Source organism: Bufo bufo, chromosome 9, assembly GCF_905171765.1.
Source record: "Bufo bufo chromosome 9, aBufBuf1.1, whole genome shotgun sequence".
Lineage (NCBI taxonomy): Eukaryota > Metazoa > Chordata > Amphibia > Anura > Bufonidae > Bufo > Bufo bufo.
In genome coordinates, this window is record NC_053397.1 from 118,111,461 (window position 1) to 118,133,685 (window position 22,225).

At 42.2% G+C, this 22,225-nt stretch overlaps 1 protein-coding gene across 1 annotated transcript in view; it reads left to right on the top strand.

Annotated features, from left to right (window-relative positions):
- Positions 1-2,255: 2,255 nt before the first annotated feature.
- The window catches only part of RGS21 (regulator of G protein signaling 21), a 101,230-nt gene continuing 81,260 nt past the window's right edge, over positions 2,256-22,225 (top strand). The window contains exons 1-2 of the mRNA XM_040408768.1: positions 2,256-2,295; positions 5,584-5,750. Coding sequence (XP_040264702.1) covers positions 2,256-2,295; positions 5,584-5,750 — 207 coding nt within the window. The remainder of the gene's footprint in view (positions 2,296-5,583; positions 5,751-22,225) is intronic.

Below are 22,225 nucleotides of genomic sequence, written 5' to 3' on the forward strand. Positions count from 1 at the left end.
GTGCAAGGCCTTGCATTTAGAAAAATAACAGTCTGACCAATTGAAATTATTGCAGACCTGACTCCTGCCCCACTTGTCAACATTCTGCCCTGAACTTGAGGACCCAGAAGGAATGGCAGGGGGCCTACCTTGGGCTAGAGATCCTGAATTGGGACACCAGTCGGAGGATGCGAGATGGATTGACAGGTGGCACAGGTAGGCGCTTTAAGACCCGCAAAATGCCTGCAGAACAGCTCCATGTCTAGTGTGGACCAAATTGTGATGTACTGGAATTGGGACAGAGCAGCAGCGGCTTTGGCAGAGAACGAGCGATGATAGTCATAAAAAGCAGGACCTCCATACTTGTGACCCAAATCAGTTACTCTCTACAGGTAGGTGTCTAGTTCCTCCCTACGGTGTGGTTGGGCAGAGCATAGAATATCCCGGAATAATCTGAAAGCCAGCACAAATTCCGGAATGTAGAGTTTTTTGTGCAAGCGGGCATCTTTGGACTTAAGAACCACTGACACGTCTCCACATGCGATGGTCTTGTTTTCATTGGAGTCATGAGTGGAAATGAGGATAGAAGCCAGGTTTACGTCTTTACCTGCCAAAATATCCTTCCGGATGTTGTCAGGAACGAAGTGTGACGGGGCAATGGTAAAGGAGCTGGGAGCCCTACCTGGGGTTGGGGCACGAGTGGTGGAGGGGCCTGGAACCAGAGATGTAGGTATGTCCGGCATTGACGGCCTGGTCTCCACGGCCAGCAACCTGGTCTGGATGTTAGACACTGAACTGGAAAGAGTGTTGATGGTTGAGTGAAGCTGGACCAGCGATGTCTGGATTCTAGACAGGGACACTTGTTCTTCCACATCTAAGATAGGCTCAGCAGCTAGCAGTCTGTAAAAAATCTGCTTTGCGAGCCGAGGCAGGATAGCGGATGCCTCTCCTAGTTAATTCGGTCATTAGCTTTGGAATGGTCCACTGCCTGAAGGAAAGATTGCTTCCATGGGCCGAGCCGGGTGATTCCTGAATGGAGCGATTCTCGGCGATATCGGAAGCGTGGGACATCGTGCTGTGAAATAAATGATGGGAAAATGAAAAAAATGGAAGTGAGGAGGGTGGAAGAGCCACCTGACGCCCTCAAGTGAACCTGCGGAACCCTCTGAATACAAACACCGGAGTGTGACAGAAAAAAGCCGTCACCAAGAAGAGGGGTAAGAGGCTGACCCACCTGACGAGCTGGCCTAGATTACCTAAGAGAAAGGCGACATACATGATTCCGGCAGGATCTTGAAGGACGAAATAGTGAAACATCGAAACTTACCTGGATTGGGCGTATGATACCGTCCAACTTGAATGATCTGGATGACCAAGGACCTAAGACTGATACCTGGAGGAAACCACCTAAACGGAAACCGAACCAGACAGACCTCTTAGATGACCGTGGAAAACATGGGGTGCGGTTTGAGAGATGCTGGAGACAACGTGGAACCTGACGTGGATCAGGGAGCTGGAAGCCCGAATGTAGAGAAACCGAACCGTGCCTGATACATGTGAGGTAAATGAACGTATACCTGGAGTCAGAATTAAATGACCGATGCGTGGCAGGCGAACAAGAACACGTGTGCTGGCTGCGTGGCCAGTGGCAAGCTGCACCTGACGCGCATCTGGGCGAAATAAACAAATGAACCGATTGAACAAGCGATGCGTGTCAGGGTGGCAGATGAACCTGATGCATTTAAGAACCTTGAAAATGACATGAATCTGCTGCGTGGCAGATACCTGACCAGATGAACCTGATGCGTGTCAGGAAAGAATGAAAAATGACATGAATCTGCTGCGTGGCAGATACCTGGCCGGATGAACCTGATGCGTGTCAGGAAAATAAAAATGACATGAATCTGCTGCGTGGCAGATATCTGGCCGGATGAACCTGATGCGTGTCAGGAAAATAAAAATGACATGAATCTGTTGCGTGGCAGATACCTGTCCGGATGAACCTGATGCGTGTCAGGAAAATAACAATGACATGAATCTGCTGCATGACCGATACCGGAGCAGATGAACTTTATACGTGTCAGGAAAATAACAATGACATGAATCTGCTGCATGACAGATACCGGACCAGACGAACCTGATGCGTGTCAGGAAAATAACAATGACATGAATCTGCTGCGTGACAGAAAATTGAACCAAACATGTGCCTGATGCGTGTCAGGCAACTCAGCATGGACGTAAGTGTACGGCAAGTTGAGTCGGCGCTCAGAATGTAGATGTGGATTAAATGGAACTGCGAGGTGATGGCGAGTGAATGTGCGTACCTGGTATGTGTGAAACATTTAGCTCAATTATGCGTGAACTGGCACAAAATGGTCAGTGAAATAAATGGTGGTCCATGTATTACATAATGGACCCTTTGGAGCGGTCTCCACTCTGGATCATAGCGGTTTTTAATTTATTTTTATTTTACACTACTGCACATCTTCCCAAGGTTAGGGGCTGGGGCTACTAATGGGGATTTCTGCAATGGCCTATTGTGTCTGGCTTAGCCGTGGAATACGTTTTGTCCCCTGCCACCATCTCTGCTTGTGATGAGATGTGAGTACTATAATGTATGCTGGCTGTGGTTACATCAGAATAATATTGTGCTCTGTGCTGCCTATCTGCTGTGGGAAAGAATCTGAGCAAGCCGGATGACGCAGCCGGCGTTGCCCAGGAGACCAATGCGGAAGGCGGGGGTCAAGTATCGCGAGAGAACGGCCGAAGCTGAAGATACCTGAAGGATAGGGCGCCGAGGCTCCCAGAACGGGGAGCAGCTCAAGGCGCCTCGAGCTTACCGGATGGGTGAGAGGGTGGCAGCGGCAGTGTGATTCAGGCAGCAGCGAGGTTCAGGCGGCAGTGAGGTCGGGCGAGCAGCGACGTGCGCAGGAGACCCGGAAGCAGAAGGGACATCATGTAAGAGCGCGGCGTCCATGAGGATAAGCGGGGCGGTGCTAAATAGGCCTCCTTCGCCCCTCCCACAAAGACAGGCTGAGCTTCAGCCTTAACCACATGTCTGTTGCACTTTAAGTTAATTATGTGTATGTATATGGATTATCTGCGGATGTGTTATCCGCTGTGTGTTCCTTTAGTCGATGTCGTCTTTTGTCTTTGTATTAATTTTTTCTTAATCATGCCTGTAAGTTGTACGTAAAAAAATAAATATGTTATGGGCCCCAAACTATTTTTAGCAAATTATATGTTAGAAAATCCTGATGCTGCTCCTTCCCTTCTGAATGCTGCCGTGTCCCCAAACAGCAGTTTATGACCACGTATGAGGTGTTGCCGTATTCAGGAAAAAATGCATAACAAATTGTTGGGTGGATTCTCCTCTGTTATCCCTTGTGAAAAAGAAAAATTTGGGGCTAAAGAAACTTTATACTGGAAATAAAAGTTAATTTTTCATTTTTACAGCCATGTGTTTCTAAATTCTATGAAACACTTGTTGGGTCAAAGCATTTACTTCACCACTATATGTATTCCTTGAGGGGGGTAGTTTCTGTAATGGGGTCACATTTTGGGGTTTTCTTTCTAGGGGGTACCTCAGGGTCGCTTCACGTGTGACATGGCACCTGAAAACCATTTCAGCAAAATCTCCCCTCTGTTAACAATATAGCGCTCCTTTCCCTCTGCAACCTGCAGTGTGCCCATACAGCAGGTTATGACTACATATAGGCTGTTTCAGTAAGCTGCAGAATCAGGGTAATAAATATTGATGTTTTATTGGCTGTTAACCCTTGATGTGTTACAGAAAAATTGGATTTAACAAAAGTGACTCCAGAAGGCCTCTTGCATACAACCATATTTTCATTCTGTTCCATATACATACAGTCGTGTACAAGAGGTCTAACTGAACTGGTCCTTAAAAAAAATGGGTTTTGGAAATTTTCTAAAAACTTTTAAAATTTGCTTCTAAACTTCTAAGCCGTCTAACTTCCTAAAAAAAAAAAAATGACATTTACAATATAATGCCAACATAAAGTAGACATATGGTGAATGCAAAGTGATAACTATTTTATGAAGTATCCCTATCCATCTTAAAAGCAGAGAAATTCTAATTTTGAAAATAGGGAATTTTTCCACATTTTCTGCAAATTTGGGATTTTTTTATGCATAAAGGTAAAATGTATCAACTCAAATTCACCACTAAAATGAAATATGATGTGAAAATAGCCTCAGAATGGCTTGGAAAAGCATTCCAAAGTTATTACCAGATAAACTGACACATGTAAGATTTGAAAAATGGGGCTCTGGCATTTGGTCCAAACTGGCTGTCGCTTGAAGGGGTTAAACAATGGAGCTAAACCAAACAGTCAAAAGGTTAATGTGTCTGTTTTTTTCCCCTCTAAAACTTTGCATAGTCCCTTGTAGTAACTGTGGAAGATTTCTAATAAAAAGTCCCAGAGTCTCAGTATTAGCTGGCTGTACATTAACCTTTTCCACAGGGCAGTGCAGATATAGTGCAATAATAGTGCAAATGAACAGGATATATTACAATAAACAAAAAACAGCAGTTCAATAATATAAAACTGTATAAGCGTGAACAATGGCATTAATCATAGTGCAAGTTAACCCTTCTAAGTGCACTAAAGTAGGGAATTGATTGCTTTGAGTGGTAGCAATAGGGGCAAATGTCCACAAACATCCATAGTCCAAAGTACCCTGGGCACTACAGGCTCCAGGGCACTACATTAAGGCTAGGTCTACACGACGACATTCGTCGCGCGACATTTTGTTGCACCAATGTCGAGCGAGAATTTTTATAATGGCAGTCTATGGTGTCGCACTACAACATGCGACATGCTGCGACTGCGACGCGACAGTCGCAGAAAATCCATTCGAGATTGTCGCATGTTTCAGTCGACACCATAGTCTGCCATTATAAAAATTGTCGCGCGACATTGGTGCAACTAAAAGTCGCGCGACAAATGTTGCAGTGTAGTTGTGCCCTATCTGTCGCGCGACAAATGTCGTCGTGTAGACCTAGCCTTATAGGTATTTCTGTCCTAGGCACAGTCTCAATACACCCTATATTCAGACTGCTGTTTCATGTTCAAGAGTATATCCTCAGAAGGATCATCAATATCAGATTGCCAGGAAATCTACAGTGAACGGAACATGCTTCTGCTCCATACACTGTATATTTTCCTGTGCTGCAGCTGCCCAGATAGGTCATGAGGGTTGGTCCTCAATATCTGTAGCCCAAAGAAACCCCTTCACTTACACTTCAGTTTTTTTTTTAATTATTTTAACAGACTCCCAGTACTTTGCTAGCAGTGGTCATTTGATCACTTACATACACGTAGTGCTTTGGAATACATAGTGTTCCAAGAATTCCAAAGCATTAGTGCACGATTTTTGTTTACTGGTTGCAGCAGTGATGTAACTGTATAGGGCAACAGGTGCAGCCAGTGGCCTCAGTGATGTATGACACAAAATGAGTATGTCTTTTTTCTCATTTTAACACATTTATGGACATTTGCAAGGTTTTCCTATAACTTAGACAACCCCTTTAGCCATGAAAATGACATTCATTAATTGCTGTTTTCTTTCTTTTCATAGATGGTCTGACTGCATTTAGAGATTTCTTGAAGTCAGAATTTAGTGATGAAAATATTGAATTCTGGTTGGCCTGTGAGGACTTCAAAAAAACTAAAATGTCCACCCAATTGGCCTACAAAGCCAATAAAATATATTGTGAATACATTAAGACTGAGGCTCCGCGAGAGGTAATATGCAGATTCATATTACTTTTTTATTAGGTTATTGGTAAAATACAATATAAAATGTCATTTAAAGCATGCCAGTATGTACCGTATTAATAATGGTAAAAGCTGAAATGTCTTGCAAGTAATTGTATTTGTGTGGTTCTAACATTCTTTGGGTTGAGAAACAATGGTTTAAAATGATTTGCCATTTGTCCAGGTGACATATATTAGGTTCTCATACACAGAGAGGTATCATTGTGTTATTCGTGGTGTTACATAGGACTGCAGGTGACATCTACTACATTATTTGTACTCATAGAGTTATCATTGTGTTATCTCTGGTGTTACATAGGACTGCAGGTAATGTCTCCCTTAAATTATCATCTTGCTGCCTGTGCAGCATATCAATTTCCTATGGAATTTAGGCCATAAATGTTTGATAAGTGGGGGTTCAGTGCCCCTGCAGACCATCACACTTGAAGGGGCCATGGCGCTCCTTCACCCAGGTACATTTTGCTGTGTCTGTGCTTTCTCACTTAAACAGGACATGATGCAGTGTTTAGCAGAGCTGTCTTATGGATGTGCCATTGTGTCTGTGTAGACAAAATAAAACTGGGTACATGACTTGCAGGAATATGAAGCTCCTGTCACCGTAGTGATTGTGGGGGGGACCTGGAGTTCAGAACTGCATGATTAGTATTGATGGCCTACAACAAGGATGAGCCACCCTCAGCACTCCAGCTGTTCTGAAACTACAACTCCAGCTGATCCCTAGCCTACAATATTGATGTATGGCAGTGCACCATAGAGCTCTGTTTGGTGCAATGTTCATGGGTGTTAGGCTAGGGCTACACGGCAACATGTGTCACATGACATTTAACCCTTTCAGGACCAAGCCTTTTTTCTCCTTTCTACCCAGGCCATTTTCAGCAAATCTGACATGTGTCACTTTATGTGGTAATAACTTTAAAACGCTTTTACTTATCAAGGCCATTCTGAGATTGTTTTCTCGTCACATATTGTACTTCATGACAGTGGTAAATTTGAGTTAAAAAATGTCATTTTTATTTATAAAAAAATACAAAATTTACCAAAAATGTGGAAAAATTAGCAAATTTCCAAATTTCAATTTCTCTACTTTTATAATAGATAGAAATAATTCCAAAAATAGCTACTACTTTACATTCCCCATATGTATACTTCATGTTTGGATCATTTTGTGAATGCTATTTTATTTTTTAAGGGACGTTAGAAGGCTTAGAAGTTTAGAAGCAAATCTTGAAATTTTTCTGAAAATTTCCAAAACCCACTTTTTGAGGACCATTTCAGGTCTGAAGTCACTTTGTGAGGCTTACATAATAGAAACCACCCAAAAATGATCCAATTTTAGAAACTACATCCCTAAAGGTATTCTAAACTGACTTAATTAATGGAAAATGGAGAGGAAATTTCTGAATTTCACTTTTTTGGCAAATTTTCCATTTGAATCCATTTTTTTCCACTAAAAAAGCAAGGGTTAACAGCCAAACAAAACTCAATATTTATTGCCCTGATTCTGTAGTTTACAGAAACACCCCATATGTGGTCGTAAACCGCTGTACAGGCACACGACAGGGCGCAGAAGGAAAGGAATGCCATATGGTTTTTGGAAAGCAGATTTCACTGGGATAATTTTAAGCTGCCATGTCACATTTGAAGACCCCCTGATGCACCCCCACAGTAGAAACTCCAACTAATTTTGTTATGTTAGTTTTACACAATGATATCATTTAAAAAAAAAAAAAAATCATGTTTTAGTGTCTCCATAGTCTGGGAGCCATAGTTTTTACAGTTTTTGGGCATTTCTCTTAGGCCTAATGCACACGACCGTGCTGTTTTTTGTGGTCCGCAAACCGCGGATCCGCAAAAACGAAAGCCGCCCGTGTGCCTTCCGCAATTTGCGGAACGGAACGGGCGGCCCATTGTAGACATGCCTATTCTTGTCCGCAAAACGGACAAGAATAGGACATGCTATATTTTTTTTGCGGGGCCTTGGAACGGAAGTGAATGGGTGAATGGGTCCGCACCTGAGCCGCAAAAACTGCGGCTTGGATGCGGACCCGAAAAACGGTTGTGTGCATGAGGCCTTAAGTAGTGTATCATTTTTGCGGGATGAGATGACGGTTTGATTGGCACTATTTTGGGGTGCATATGACTTTTTGATGGCTTGCTATTACACTTTTTGTGATGTAAGATGACAGAAAATGACTTTTTTGACACTTTTTTTTTTACGGTGTTAACCTGAGGGGTTCGGTCATGTGATATTTTTTGTTAGAGCCATTGTTTTTACAGTTTTTGGGTGATTGTCTTAGGTAGGGTATCATTTTTGCGGGATGAGATGATGGTTTGATTGGCACTATTTTGGGGTTCATATGACTTTTTGACCGCTTGCTATTACACTTTTTGTGATGTAAGATGACAGAAAATGACTTTTTTGACACTTTTTTTTTACGGTGTTCATCTGAGGGGTTAGGTCATGTGATATTTTTATAGAGAAGGTCGTTATGGACTTGGTAATACCTAATACGTATGCTTTTTTTTTTTTTTTTTTTTACATTTAACACAATAAAAGTATTTTTAAAACAAAAAAATGTATGTTTTAGTGTCTCCATAGTCTGAGAGCCATATTTATTTTTTATTTTTTGGGCGATTGTCTTAGGTAGGCGTTCCTTTTTTGTGGGATGAGTTGACGGTTACATTGGTGCTATTTTGGGGGGCATACTCCTTTTTGATAGCTTGGTGTTGCACTTTTAGTGATGTAAGGTGACTAAAATGTGTTTTTTTTAGCACAGTTTTTATTTTATTTTTTTGACGGTGTTCATCTGAGGGGTTAGGTCATGTGATATTTTTATAGAGCTGGTCGATACGGACACGGCGATGCCTAATATGTCTAATAAGTTTTTTACTTTATTTTGGGAAAAAGTCGCTTTTTTACTTTACTTGAAACAAAATAAAAAATGTAAACTTTATTTAACCGCCTCCGGACCGCCTAACGCAGGATCGCGTTCCGGAGGCGGCAGCTCAGCGCAGAGTCACGCATATACGCGTCATCTCGCGAGACGCGAGATTTCCTGTGAACGTGCGCACACAGGCGCGCGCGTTCACAGGATCGGAAGGTAAGCGAGTGGATCTCCAGCCTGCCAGCGGCGATCGTTCGCTGGCAGGCTGGAGATGCGATTTTTTTTAACCCCTAACAGGTATATTAGACGCTGTTTTGATAACAGCGTCTAATATACCTGCTACCTGGTCCTCTGGTGGTCCCCTTTGCTTGGATCGACCACCAGAGGACACAGGCAGCTCAGTAATAAGTAGCACCAAACACCACTACACTACACCCCCCCCCGTCACTTATTAACCCCTTATTACCCCCTGATCACCCCATATAGACTCCCTGATCACCCCCCTGTCATTGATCACCCCCTTGTAAGGCTCCATTCAGACGTCCGTATGTTTTTTACGGATCCACAAAACACATACGGACGTCTGAATGGAGCCTTACAGGGGGGATCAATGACAGGGGGGTGATCACTCCATATAGACTCCCTGATCACCCCCCTGTCATTGATCACCCCCCTGTCATTGATCACCCCCCTGTAAGGCTCCATTCAGACGTCCGTATGTTTTTTACGGATCCACGGATACATGGATCGGATCTGCAAAACACATACAGACGTCTGAATGGAGCCTTACAGGGGGGTGATCACCCCATATAGACTCCCTGATCACCCCCCTGTCATTGATCACCCCCCTGTAAGGCTAAATAGAAAAACAGGCCAGCACTACTCACTGTTGTTGCAATAATTCTAATACGTGGTGGTGCCTGTAGCGTTGAATCCTGGTCCTAGGATTCCCGTAGTAGCCAAAACATGTGTAGAATAAGCCACGGCACTCCAAAGGGATCCAATCAATTTCTTTATTACACCTAGTGCAGCAACGTTTCAACCTAATGGTCTTTATCAAGCTCCCAATACACTGATATCAAAGTGAACTTTAAATACAATCCCATAGCCCCACATTGGCTATTGCTAAGCCCTGCCCATTAACCCCCTCATTACTGCCTAAAAACATTCACAAATTGCCAACCCCATTGTCAATCCCTGATGACATACTTTTATCATCCTCACCGACATGCTGTAGGAGACTCCGTCAAGCCCTCATCACTTCAGGTACATAACGATGTTCTCCCGCTGTTCCATGAGGACTCGGCGTCCCTAGATCCAATCTGCGCAGGCGCGACATCACTTCCGCCCTTTCAGGCGCACTTCCGCCAGGCTATGCCCTGTTTTCCGACCACATGACCCTGTCGCTCCAGTGACGCAATGTCACATGATCGTGCCTCGCTATCTTCATGTCACTAGGCGCTGGGGCTCAGTTATATTGAGTATTTAAGCAAACCTATAGGCAGAAGTTCTCGATTGGATGATGTGGGCTGCCTGGTGCACACCATAGAAAAGAACTAATATCTTTAACCATTTATCAAATCATTATTATACATAAGTTACTTAAGTGAAGAAGCTGCAGCCATAGGGTCCATCATTGCATCCTTATTTAGGGGTGCTTTTATCACACCTCGAGAAGCTAAAGAGTGAATAACATGGCGTTTATTCTAAGGCTGTTCATGCAGGTTTTCCATCATTCATCCAGTGGCTGGTATATAGAGCAAGTGTTCCAGGGGTGATAAGCCCTCAGTCCACTAGCCCATCCAGTCCCATACTGACATTCATTCTACAGGGAGGTAGGAATAGAGATGTGTGGAGTTACCCACCATAAAGGAGGGTCTCCATCTACCTCTCTCAACCACACAATTTTTTATGGTTAATCCCGCTATATCATTATTCAGCTTCAACACCATTTCACTCTATTGTCCTTACAGATAGATAGATTCTCAAGTTATATAAATCAAGCAACTAGGCCCTTCCGGCTGCAGTCTCTATACACTATACAAATTATATATAAAAAATTATATTATATCTGATGCAGACCTCAACAGCCTCACATCTCCATCAGGAAATCCACATAGCAGGTTCCCCTACTCCCTCATCAGCTATAGAACTTTCTTATAGAGGTATCGTGAAGGCCAAAAAGACGGTTCTCCCACAGCATGCGTATGTTCTCCATCTAGGGAAAGAAAAATAAATAAACTAATATCATAAAAATGGAGATGCAAATACAATAAGGGTTACATATTATACATATATGTAAGCATATAAAAATCACGGCTACTAAGCCTGATGTTTAAATCATATCTCCGCACATCCTGATCGAGAGTTCAGAAAAGGGAACCAACCTTAAATTCCCTGTTTAAGCCTTTCGGCTCCATTGTCTCCAACTCATAGATCCATCTTAGTTCTTTCTGTTTTAGCAGCTTCTCCCTATCTCCACCCCTCCTCAGGACTGGAACACTATCAATGATCCTATATCTCAATTGAGAGACATTATGCCTATATTTCCAAAAGTGTTCAGGTACCGGTAACTCAGCCTCATCTTCACATTCCTGATTTTGCTGATTCCCTTTTTCTTTTTTAGCCAACAGCTTACGTATTGTGTACCGATGCTGATTTATCCTGTTTTTGCAGGGCTGTGTCGTCTCTCCAATATAGAGAAGGCCACACGGGCACTGTAAGCTGTAGATAACAAAATCTGTGTTACACGTATAGTGTCCTCTAATGTCATATTTCTTCCCCGTTCTAGGGTGGCAGAAGGAGTCACCCTTGATTAGGCTGCCGCAATTGCAGCAGCCCAAGCAAGGGTAACACCCCCTTCTACCAACCTCTTTTTTCTTAACTTTTACATCAGCTGATGTCAGGCTATCCTTAAGATTTCTAGGCCTCTTATATGACATCAGCGGGGTGGGGGATTGGAATTCAATTACCTTTGGGAAAGAATGTGTTAGTATATGCCAGTTACGTCTCAATATGCCAGAGATACGATTACTCATTTTACTATAGGTTGACACAAATGGGATCCTACTTATTTTTTGTTCTTCCCTCTTCGTTGTTGTAGTTAATAATTGCTGTCGATCACTATTCCTGGCTTTTTCTAAATGCCTATCTATCAGGTTTTTGGGGTATTTCCTATCCCTGAATCTTTGTCCCATTTTTTTCAATCTGTCGTCAACCAAATTCTCTTCTGACACTATTCTTCTTGCTCGTAAAAACTTACTAAAAGGCAAGGATTCCACTGACCTCCTAGGGTGTGCACTATCAAAGCATAACATGCTGTTCCTGTCCGTTGGCTTAATAAAGAGGTCGGTTTCTAATTTACCTTCCCTTACATAAACCAACGTATCTAGGAATTGTAAAGATTCCGCTGAGTACACTTTTGTGAATTTCAGTTGATCATGTAACTGATTAATATATTCATGAAATTCATGCAGTTTTTCTTCCGTACCATATTAGGAAAATATCGTCTATATACCGCATCCACCCCCTCACATGACTGTAGAAGGTGGATGGGTGTATAGACGTCTCCTCCATGTTTGACATGTATATGTGAGCATATGTCGGGGCCACGTTGGACCCCATCGCGGTGCCCTGACATTGCTCATAAAACACATCCTCAAACAAAAAATAATTATGATACAGTAAAATTTCAAGTAGGGAGATTAGAAAGGTTTTTATGTCAGAACCAAAGTCCGACCTATCTAGGGCCCATTTAATTGCCTCCAGTCCCAGTTCATGGTCAATACTGGTATAGAGACTGGTTACATCAAATGAAACCAATAAGTCTCCCTCTTGAAATTCTAGTGCATCAATTTTTAACAGAAAATCTGTAGTGTCTCTCACATAGGATCTGGCCTCCATTGCATAAGATCTTAAGACTTGATCCAGAAAAGTGGCTGCATTGGAGAAGACTGACCCCATACCCGACACTATGGGGTGTCCTGGCGGGTCTATCAACCCTTTATGTATCTTAGGGAGGGTATACAAGAGAGGAGTCACCGGGTTCTGTGGCACAAGATAAGTATGTAAATTGGCATCAATCAGGTCATTTGCGAAAGCATTGTCCGCCAATAACCTGATCTTGCGCATATTATTCAATTTTGGATCTTGACTTAGAGGTTTATATACTTCTTTATCATTCACTTGTCTCATCACCTCCATTTTATACTTCTCTGTGTCCATCACCACGGTGGCTCCTCCCTTATCCGCCCTTTTGATAGTAATTTCCCTCCTATTTTTTAAGGACTTTAGTGCCGCTTTCTCACCCCTTGTCAGATTGGTGATATTTAGATCCATTTTTGATCTCTTAAGTTTTTCAATCTCCAGTCTGACAAGGGAGACAAAGGTAAATTAGAAACCGACCTCTTTATTAAGCCAACGGACAGGAACAGCATGTTATGCTTTGATAGTGCACACCCTAGGAGGTCAGTGGAATCCTTGCCTTTTAGTCAGTTTTTACGAGCAAGAAGAATAGTGTCAGAAGAGAATTTGGTTGACGACAGATTGAAAAAAATGGGACAAAGATTCAGGGATAGGAAATACCCCAAAAACCTGATAGATAGGCATTTAGAAAAAGCCAGGAATAGTGATCGACAGCAACTATTAACTACAACAACGAAGAGGGAAGAACAAAAAATAAGTAGGATCCCATTTGTGTCAACCTATAGTAAAATGAGTAATCGTATCTCTGGCATATTGAGACATAACTGGCATATACTAACACATTCTTTCCCAAAGGTAATTGAATTCCAATCTCCCCCGCTGATGTCATATAAGAGGCCTAGAAATCTTAAGGATAGCCTGACATCAGCTGATGTAAAAGTTAAGAAAAAAGAGGTTGGTAGAAGGGGGTGTTACCCTTGCTTGGGCTGCTGCAATTGCAGCAGCCTAATCAAGGGTGACTCCTTCTGCCACCCTAGAACGGGGAAGAAATATGACATTAGAGGACACTATACGTGTAACACAGATTTTGTTATCTACAGCTTACAGTGCCCGTGTGGCCTTCTCTATATTGGAGAGACGACACAGCCCTGCAAAAACAGGATAAATCAGCATCGGTACACAATACGTAAGCTGTTGGCTAAAAAAGAAAAAGGGAATCAGCAAAATCAGGAATGTGAAGATGAGGCTGAGTTACCGGTACCTGAACACTTTTGGAAATATAGGCATAATGTCTCTCAATTGAGATATAGGATCATTGATAGTGTTCCAGTCCTGAGGAGGGGTGGAGATAGGGAGAAGCTGCTAAAACAGAAAGAACTAAGATGGATCTATGAGTTGGAGACAATGGAGCCGAAAGGCTTGAACAGGGAATTTAAGGTTGGTTCCCTTTTCTGAACTCTCGATCAGGATGTGCGGAGATATGATTTAAACATCAGGCTTAGTAGCCGTGTTTTTTATATGCTTACATATATGTATAATATGTAACCCTTATTGTATTTGCATCTCCATTTTTATGATATTAGTTTATTTATTTTTCTTTCCCTAGATGGAGAACATACGCATGCTGTGGGAGAACCGTCTTTTTGGCCTTCACGATACCTCTATAAGAAAGTTCTATAGCTGATGAGGGAGTAGGGGAACCTGCTATGTGGATTTCCTGATGGAGATGTGAGGCTGTTGAGGTCTGCATCAGATATAATATAATTTTTTATATATAATTTGTATAGTGTATAGAGACTGCAGCCGGAAGGGCCTAGTTGCTTGATTTATATAACTTGAGAATCTATCTATCTGTAAGGACAATACACTGCGTGCAGAATTATTAGGCAAATGAGTATTTTGACCACATCATCCTCTTTATGCATGTTGTCTTACTCCAAGCTGTATAGGCTCGAAAGCCTACTACCAATTAAGCATATTAGGTGATGTGCATCTCTGTAATGAGAAGAGGTGTGGTCTAATGACATCAACACCCTATATTAGGTGTGCATAATTATTAGGCAACTTCCTTTCCTTTGGCAAAATGGGTCAAAAGAAGGACTTGACAGGCTCAGAAAAGTCAAAAATAGTGAGATATCTTGCAGAGGGATGCAGCACTCTTAAAATTGCAAAGCTTCTGAAGCGTGATCATCGAACAATCAAGCGTTTCATTCAAAAAAGTCAACAGGGTCGCAAGAAGCGTGTGGAAAAACCAAGGCGCAAAATAACTGCCCATGAACTGAGAAAAGTCAAGCGTGCAGCTGCCAAGATGCCATTTGCCACCAGTTTGGCCATATTTCAGAGCTGCAACATCACTGGAGTGCCCAAAAGCACAAGGTGTGCAATACTCAGAGACATGGCCAAGGTAAGAAAGGCTGAAAGACGACCACCACTGAACAAGACACACAAGCTGAAACGTCAAGACTGGGCCAAGAAATATCTCAAGACTGATTTTTCTAAGGTTTTATGGACTGATGAAATGAGAGTGAGTCTTGATGGGCCAGATGGATGGGCCCGTGGCTGGATTGGTAAAGGGCAGAGAGCTCCAGTGCGACTCAGACGCCAGCAAGGTGGAGGTGGAGTACTGGTTTGGGCTGGTATCATCAAAGATGAGCTTGTGGGGCCTTTTCGGGTTGAGGATGGAGTCAAGCTCAACTCCCAGTCCTACTGCCAGTTTCTGGAAGACACCTTCTTCAAGCAGTGGTACAGGAAGAAGTCTGCATCCTTCAAGAAAAACATGATTTTCATGCAGGACAATGCTCCATCACACGCGTCCAAGTACTCCACAGCGTGGCTGGCAAGAAAGGGTATAAAAGAAGAAAATCTAATGACATGGCCTCCTTGTTCACCTGATCTGAACCCCATTGAGAACCTGTGGTCCATCATCAAATGTGAGATTTACAAGGAGGGAAAAGAGTACACCTCTCTGAACAGTGTCTGGGAGGCTGTGGTTGCTTCTGCACGCAATGTTGATGGTGAACAGATCAAAACACTGACAGAATCCATGGATGGCAGGCTTTTGAGTGTCCTTGCAAAGAAAGGTGGCTATATTGGTCACTGATTTGTTTTTGTTTTGTTTTTGAATGTCAGAAATGTATATTTGTGAATGTTGAGATGTTATATTGGTTTCACTGGTAAAAATAAATTATTGAAATGGGTATATATTTGTTTTTTGTTAAGTTGCCTAATAATTATGCACAGTAATAGTCACCTGCACACACAGATATCCCCCTAAAATAGCTAAAACTAAAAACAAACTAAAAACTACTTCCAAAAATATTCAGCTTTGATATTAATGAGTTTTTTGGGTTCATTGAGAACATGGTTGTTGTTCAATAATAAAATGAATCCTCAAAAATACAACTTGCCTAATAATTCTGCACTCCCTGTAGAGTGAAATGGTGTTGAAGCTGAATAATGATATAGCGGGATTAACCATAAAAAATTGTGTGGTTGTGAGAGGTAGATGGAGACCCTCCTTTATGGTGGGTAACTTCACACATCTCTATTCCTACCTCCCTGTAGAATGAATGTCAGTATGGGACTGGATGGGCTAGTGGACTGAGGGCTTATCACCCCTGGAACACTTGCTCTATATACCAGCCACTGGATGAATGATGGAAAACCTGCATGAACAGCCTTAGAATAAACGCCATGTTATTCACTCTTTAGCTTCTCGAGGTGTGATAAAAGCACCCCTAAATAAGGATGCAATGATGGACCCTATGGCTGCAGCTTCTTCACTTAAGTAACTTATGTATTATAATGATTTGATAAATAGTTAAAGATATTAGTTCTTTTCTATGGTGTGCACCAGGCAGCCCACATCATCCAATCGAGAACTTCTGCCTATAGGTTTGCTTAAATACTCAATATAACTGAGCCCCAGCGCCTAGTGACATGAAGATAGCGAGGCACGATCCGATGTTCTCCCGCTGTTCCATGAGGACTCGGCGTCCCTAGATCCAATCTGCGCAGGCGCGACATCACTTCCGCCCTTTCAGGCGCACTTCCGCCAGGCTATGCCCTGTTTTCCGACCACATGACCCTGTCGCTCCAGTGACGCGATGTCACATGATCGTGCCTCGCTATCTTCATGTCACTAGGCGCTGGGGCTCAGTTATATTGAGTATTTAAGCAAACCTATAGGCAGAAGTTCTCGATTGGATGATGTGGGCTGCCTGGTGCACACCATAGAAAAGAACTAATATCTTTAACTATTTATCAAATCATTATAATACATAAGTTACTTAAGTGAAGAAGCTGCAGCCATAGGGTCCATCATTGCATCCTTATTTAGGGGTGCTTTTATCACACCTCGAGAAGCTAAAGAGTGAATAACATGGCGTTTATTCTAAGGCTGTTCATGCAGGTTTTCCATCATTCATCCAGTGGCTGGTATATAGAGCAAGTGTTCCAGGGGTGATAAGCCCTCAGTCCACTAGCCCATCCAGTCCCATACTGACATTCATTCTACAGGGAGGTAGGAATAGAGATGTGTGAAGTTACCCACCATAAAGGAGGGTCTCCATCTACCTCTCACAACCACACAATTTTTTATGGTTAATCCCGCTATATCATTATTCAGCTTCAACACCATTTCACTCTACAGGGAGTGCAGAATTATTAGGCAAGTTGTATTTTTGAGGATTCATTTTATTATTGAACAACAACCATGTTCTCAATGAACCCAAAAAACTCATTAATATCAAAGCTGAATATTTTTGGAAGTAGTTTTTAGTTTGTTTTTAGTTTTAGCTATTTTAGGGGGATATCTGTGTGTGCAGGTGACTATTACTGTGCATAATTATTAGGCAACTTAACAAAAAACAAATATATACCCATTTCAATAATTTATTTTTACCAGTGAAACCAATATAACATCTCAACATTCACAAATATACATTTCTGACATTCAAAAACAAAACAAAAACAAATCAGTGACCAATATAGCCACCTTTCTTTGCAAGGACACTCAAAAGCCTGCCATCCATGGATTCTGTCAGTGTTTTGATCTGTTCACCATCAACATTGCGTGCAGAAGCAACCACAGCCTCCCAGACACTGTTCAGAGAGGTGTACTCTTTTCCCTCCTTGTAAATCTCACATTTGATGATGGACCACAGGTTCTCAATGGGGTTCAGATCAGGTGAACAAGGAGGCCATGTCATTAGATTTTCTTCTTTTATACCCTTTCTTGCCAGCCACGCTGTGGAGTACTTGGACGCGTGTGATGGAGCATTGTCCTGCATGAAAATCATGTTTTTCTTGAAGGATGCAGACTTCTTCCTGTACCACTGCTTGAAGAAGGTGTCTTCCAGAAACTGGCAGTAGGACTGGGAGTTGAGCTTGACTCCATCCTCAACCCGAAAAGGCCCCACAAGCTCATCTTTGATGATACCAGCCCAAACCAGTACTCCACCTCCACCTTGCTGGCGTCTGAGTCGCACTGGAGCTCTCTGCCCTTTACCAATCCAGCCACGGGCCCATCCATCTGGCCCATCAAGACTCACTCTCATTTCATCAGTCCATAAAACCTTAGAAAAATCAGTCTTGAGATATTTCTTGGCCCAGTCTTGACGTTTCAGCTTGTGTGTCTTGTTCAGTGGTGGTCGTCTTTCAGCCTTTCTTACCTTGGCCATGTCTCTGAGTATTGCACACCTTGTGCTTTTGGGCACTCCAGTGATGTTGCAGCTCTGAAATATGGCCAAACTGGTGGCAAATGGCATCTTGGCAGCTGCACGCTTGACTTTTCTCAGTTCATGGGCAGTTATTTTGCGCCTTGGTTTTTCCACACGCTTCTTGCGACCCTGTTGACTTTTTTGAATGAAACGCTTGATTGTTCGATGATCACGCTTCAGAAGCTTTGCAATTTTAAGAGTGCTGCATCCCTCTGCAAGATATCTCACTATTTTTGACTTTTCTGAGCCTGTCAAGTCCTTCTTTTGACCCATTTTGCCAAAGGAAAGGAAGTTGCCTAATAATTATGCACACCTAATATAGGGTGTTGATGTCATTAGACCACACCTCTTCTCATTACAGAGATGCACATCACCTAATATGCTTAATTGGTAGTAGGCTTTCGAGCCTATACAGCTTGGAGTAAGACAACATGCATAAAGAGGATGATGTGGTCAAAATACTCATTTGCCTAATAATTCTGCACGCAGTGTATTGTCCTTACAGATAGATAGATTCTCAAGTTATATAAATCAAGCAACTAGGCCCTTCCGGCTGCAGTCTCTATACACTATACAAATTATATATAAAAAATTATATTATATCTGATGCAGACCTCAACAGCCTCACATCTCCATCAGGAAATCCACATAGCAGGTTCCCCTACTCCCTCATCAGCTATAGAACTTTCTTATAGAGGTATCGTGAAGGCCAAAAAGACGGTTCTCCCACAGCATGCGTATGTTCTCCATCTAGGGAAAGAAAAATAAATAAACTAATATCATAAAAATGGAGATGCAAATACAATAAGGGTTACATATTATACATATATGTAAGCATATAAAAAACACGGCTACTAAGCCTGATGTTTAAATCATATCTCCGCACATCCTGATCGAGAGTTCAGAAAAGGGAACCAACCTTAAATTCCCTGTTCAAGCCTTTCGGCTCCATTGTCTCCAACTCATAGATCCATCTTAGTTCTTTCTGTTTTAGCAGCTTCTCCCTATCTCCACCCCTCCTCAGGACTGGAACACTATCAATGATCCTATATCTCAATTGAGAGACATTATGCCTATATTTCCAAAAGTGTTCAGGTACCGGTAACTCAGCCTCATCTTCACATTCCTGATTTTGCTGATTCCCTTTTTCTTTTTTAGCCAACAGCTTACGTATTGTGTACCGATGCTGATTTATCCTGTTTTTGCAGGGCTGTGTCGTCTCTCCAATATAGAGAAGGCCACACGGGCACTGTAAGCTGTAGATAACAAAATCTGTGTTACACGTATAGTGTCCTCTAATGTCATATTTCTTCCCCGTTCTAGGGTGGCAGAAGGAGTCACCCTTGCTTGGGCTGCTGCAATTGCGGCAGCCTAATCAAGGGTGACTCCTTCTACCAACCTCTTTTTTCTTAACTTTTACATCAGCTGATGTCAGGCTATCCTTAAGATTTCTAGGCCTCTTATATGACATCAGCGGGGGAGATTGGAATTCAATTACCTTTGGGAAAGAATGTGTTAGTATATGCCAGTTATGTCTCAATATGCCAGAGATACGATTACTCATTTTACTATAGGTTGACACAAATGGGATCCTACTTATTTTTTGTTCTTCCCTCTTCGTTGTTGTAGTTAATAGTTGCTGTCGATCACTATTCCTGGCTTTTTCTAAATGCCTATCTATCAGGTTTTTGGGGTATTTCCTATCCCTGAATCTTTGTCCCATTTTTTTCAATCTGTCGTCAACCAAATTCTCTTCTGACACTATTCTTCTTGCTCGTAAAAACTGACTAAAAGGCAAGGATTCCACTGACCTCCTAGGGTGTGCACTATCAAAGCATAACATGCTGTTCCTGTCCGTTGGCTTAATAAAGAGGTCGGTTTCTAATTTACCTTTGTCTCCCTTGTCAGACTGGAGATTGAAAAACTTAAGAGATCAAAAATGGATCTAAATATCACCAATCTGACAAGGGGTGAGAAAGCGGCACTAAAGTCCTTAAAAAATAGGAGGGAAATTACTATCAAAAGGGCGGATAAGGGAGGAGCCACCGTGGTGATGGACACAGAGAAGTATAAAATGGAGGTGATGAGACAAGTGAATGATAAAGAAGTATATAAACCTCTAAGTCAAGATCCAAAATTGAATAATATGCGCAAGATCAGGTTATTGGCGGACAATGCTTTCGCAAATGACCTGATTGATGCCAATTTACATACTTATCTTGTGCCACAGAACCCGGTGACTCCTCTCTTGTATACCCTCCCTAAGATACATAAAGGGTTGATAGACCCGCCAGGACACCCCATAGTGTCGGGTATGGGGTCAGTCTTCTCCAATGCAGCCACTTTTCTGGATCAAGTCTTAAGATCTTATGCAATGGAGGCCAGATCCTATGTGAGAGACACTACAGATTTTCTGTTAAAAATTGATGCACTAGAATTTCAAGAGGGAGACTTATTGGTTTCATTTGATGTAACCAGCCTCTATACCAGTATTGACCATGAACTGGGACTGGAGGCAATTAAATGGGCCCTAGATAGGTCGGACTTTGGTTCTGACATAAAAACCTTTCTAATCTCCCTACTTGAAATTTTACTGTATCATAATTATTTTTTGTTTGAGGATGTGTTTTATGAGCAATGTCAGGGCACCGCGATGGGGTCCAACGTGGCCCCGACATATGCTCACATATACATGTCAAACATGGAGGAGACGTCTATACACCCATCCACCTTCTACAGTCATGTGAGGGGGTGGATGCGGTATATAGACGATATTTTCCTAATATGGTACGGAAGAAAAACTGCATGAATTTCATGAATATATTAATCAGTTACATGATCAACTGAAATTCACAAAAGTGTACTCAGCGGAATCTTTACAATTCCTAGATACGTTGGTTTATGTAAGGGAAGGTAAATTAGAAACCGACCTCTTTATTAAGCCAACGGACAGGAACAGCATGTTATGCTTTGATAGTGCACACCCTAGGAGGTCAGTGGAATCCTTGCCTTTTAGTAAGTTTTTACGAGCAAGAAGAATAGTGTCAGAAGAGAATTTGGTTGACGACAGATTGAAAAAAATGGGACAAAGATTCAGGGATAGGAAATACCCCAAAAACCTGATAGATAGGCATTTAGAAAAAGCCAGGAATAGTGATCGACAGCAATTATTAACTACAACAACGAAGAGGGAAGAACAAAAAATAAGTAGGATCCCATTTGTGTCAACCTATAGTAAAATGAGTAATCGTATCTCTGGCATATTGAGACATAACTGGCATATACTAACACATTCTTTCCCAAAGGTAATTGAATTCCAATCCCCCACCCCGCTGATGTCATATAAGAGGCCTAGAAATCTTAAGGATAGCCTGACATCAGCTGATGTAAAAGTTAAGAAAAAAGAGGTTGGTAGAAGGGGGTGTTACCCTTGCTTGGGCTGCTGCAATTGCGGCAGCCTAATCAAGGGTGACTCCTTCTGCCACCCTAGAACGGGGAAGAAATATGACATTAGAGGACACTATACGTGTAACACAGATTTTGTTATCTACAGCTTACAGTGCCCGTGTGGCCTTCTCTATATTGGAGAGACGACACAGCCCTGCAAAAACAGGATAAATCAGCATCGGTACACAATACGTAAGCTGTTGGCTAAAAAAGAAAAAGGGAATCAGCAAAATCAGGAATGTGAAGATGAGGCTGAGTTACCGGTACCTGAACACTTTTGGAAATATAGGCATAATGTCTCTCAATTGAGATATAGGATCATTGATAGTGTTCCAGTCCTGAGGAGGGGTGGAGATAGGGAGAAGCTGCTAAAACAGAAAGAACTAAGATGGATCTATGAGTTGGAGACAATGGAGCCGAAAGGCTTAAACAGGGAATTTAAGGTTGGTTCCCTTTTCTGAACTCT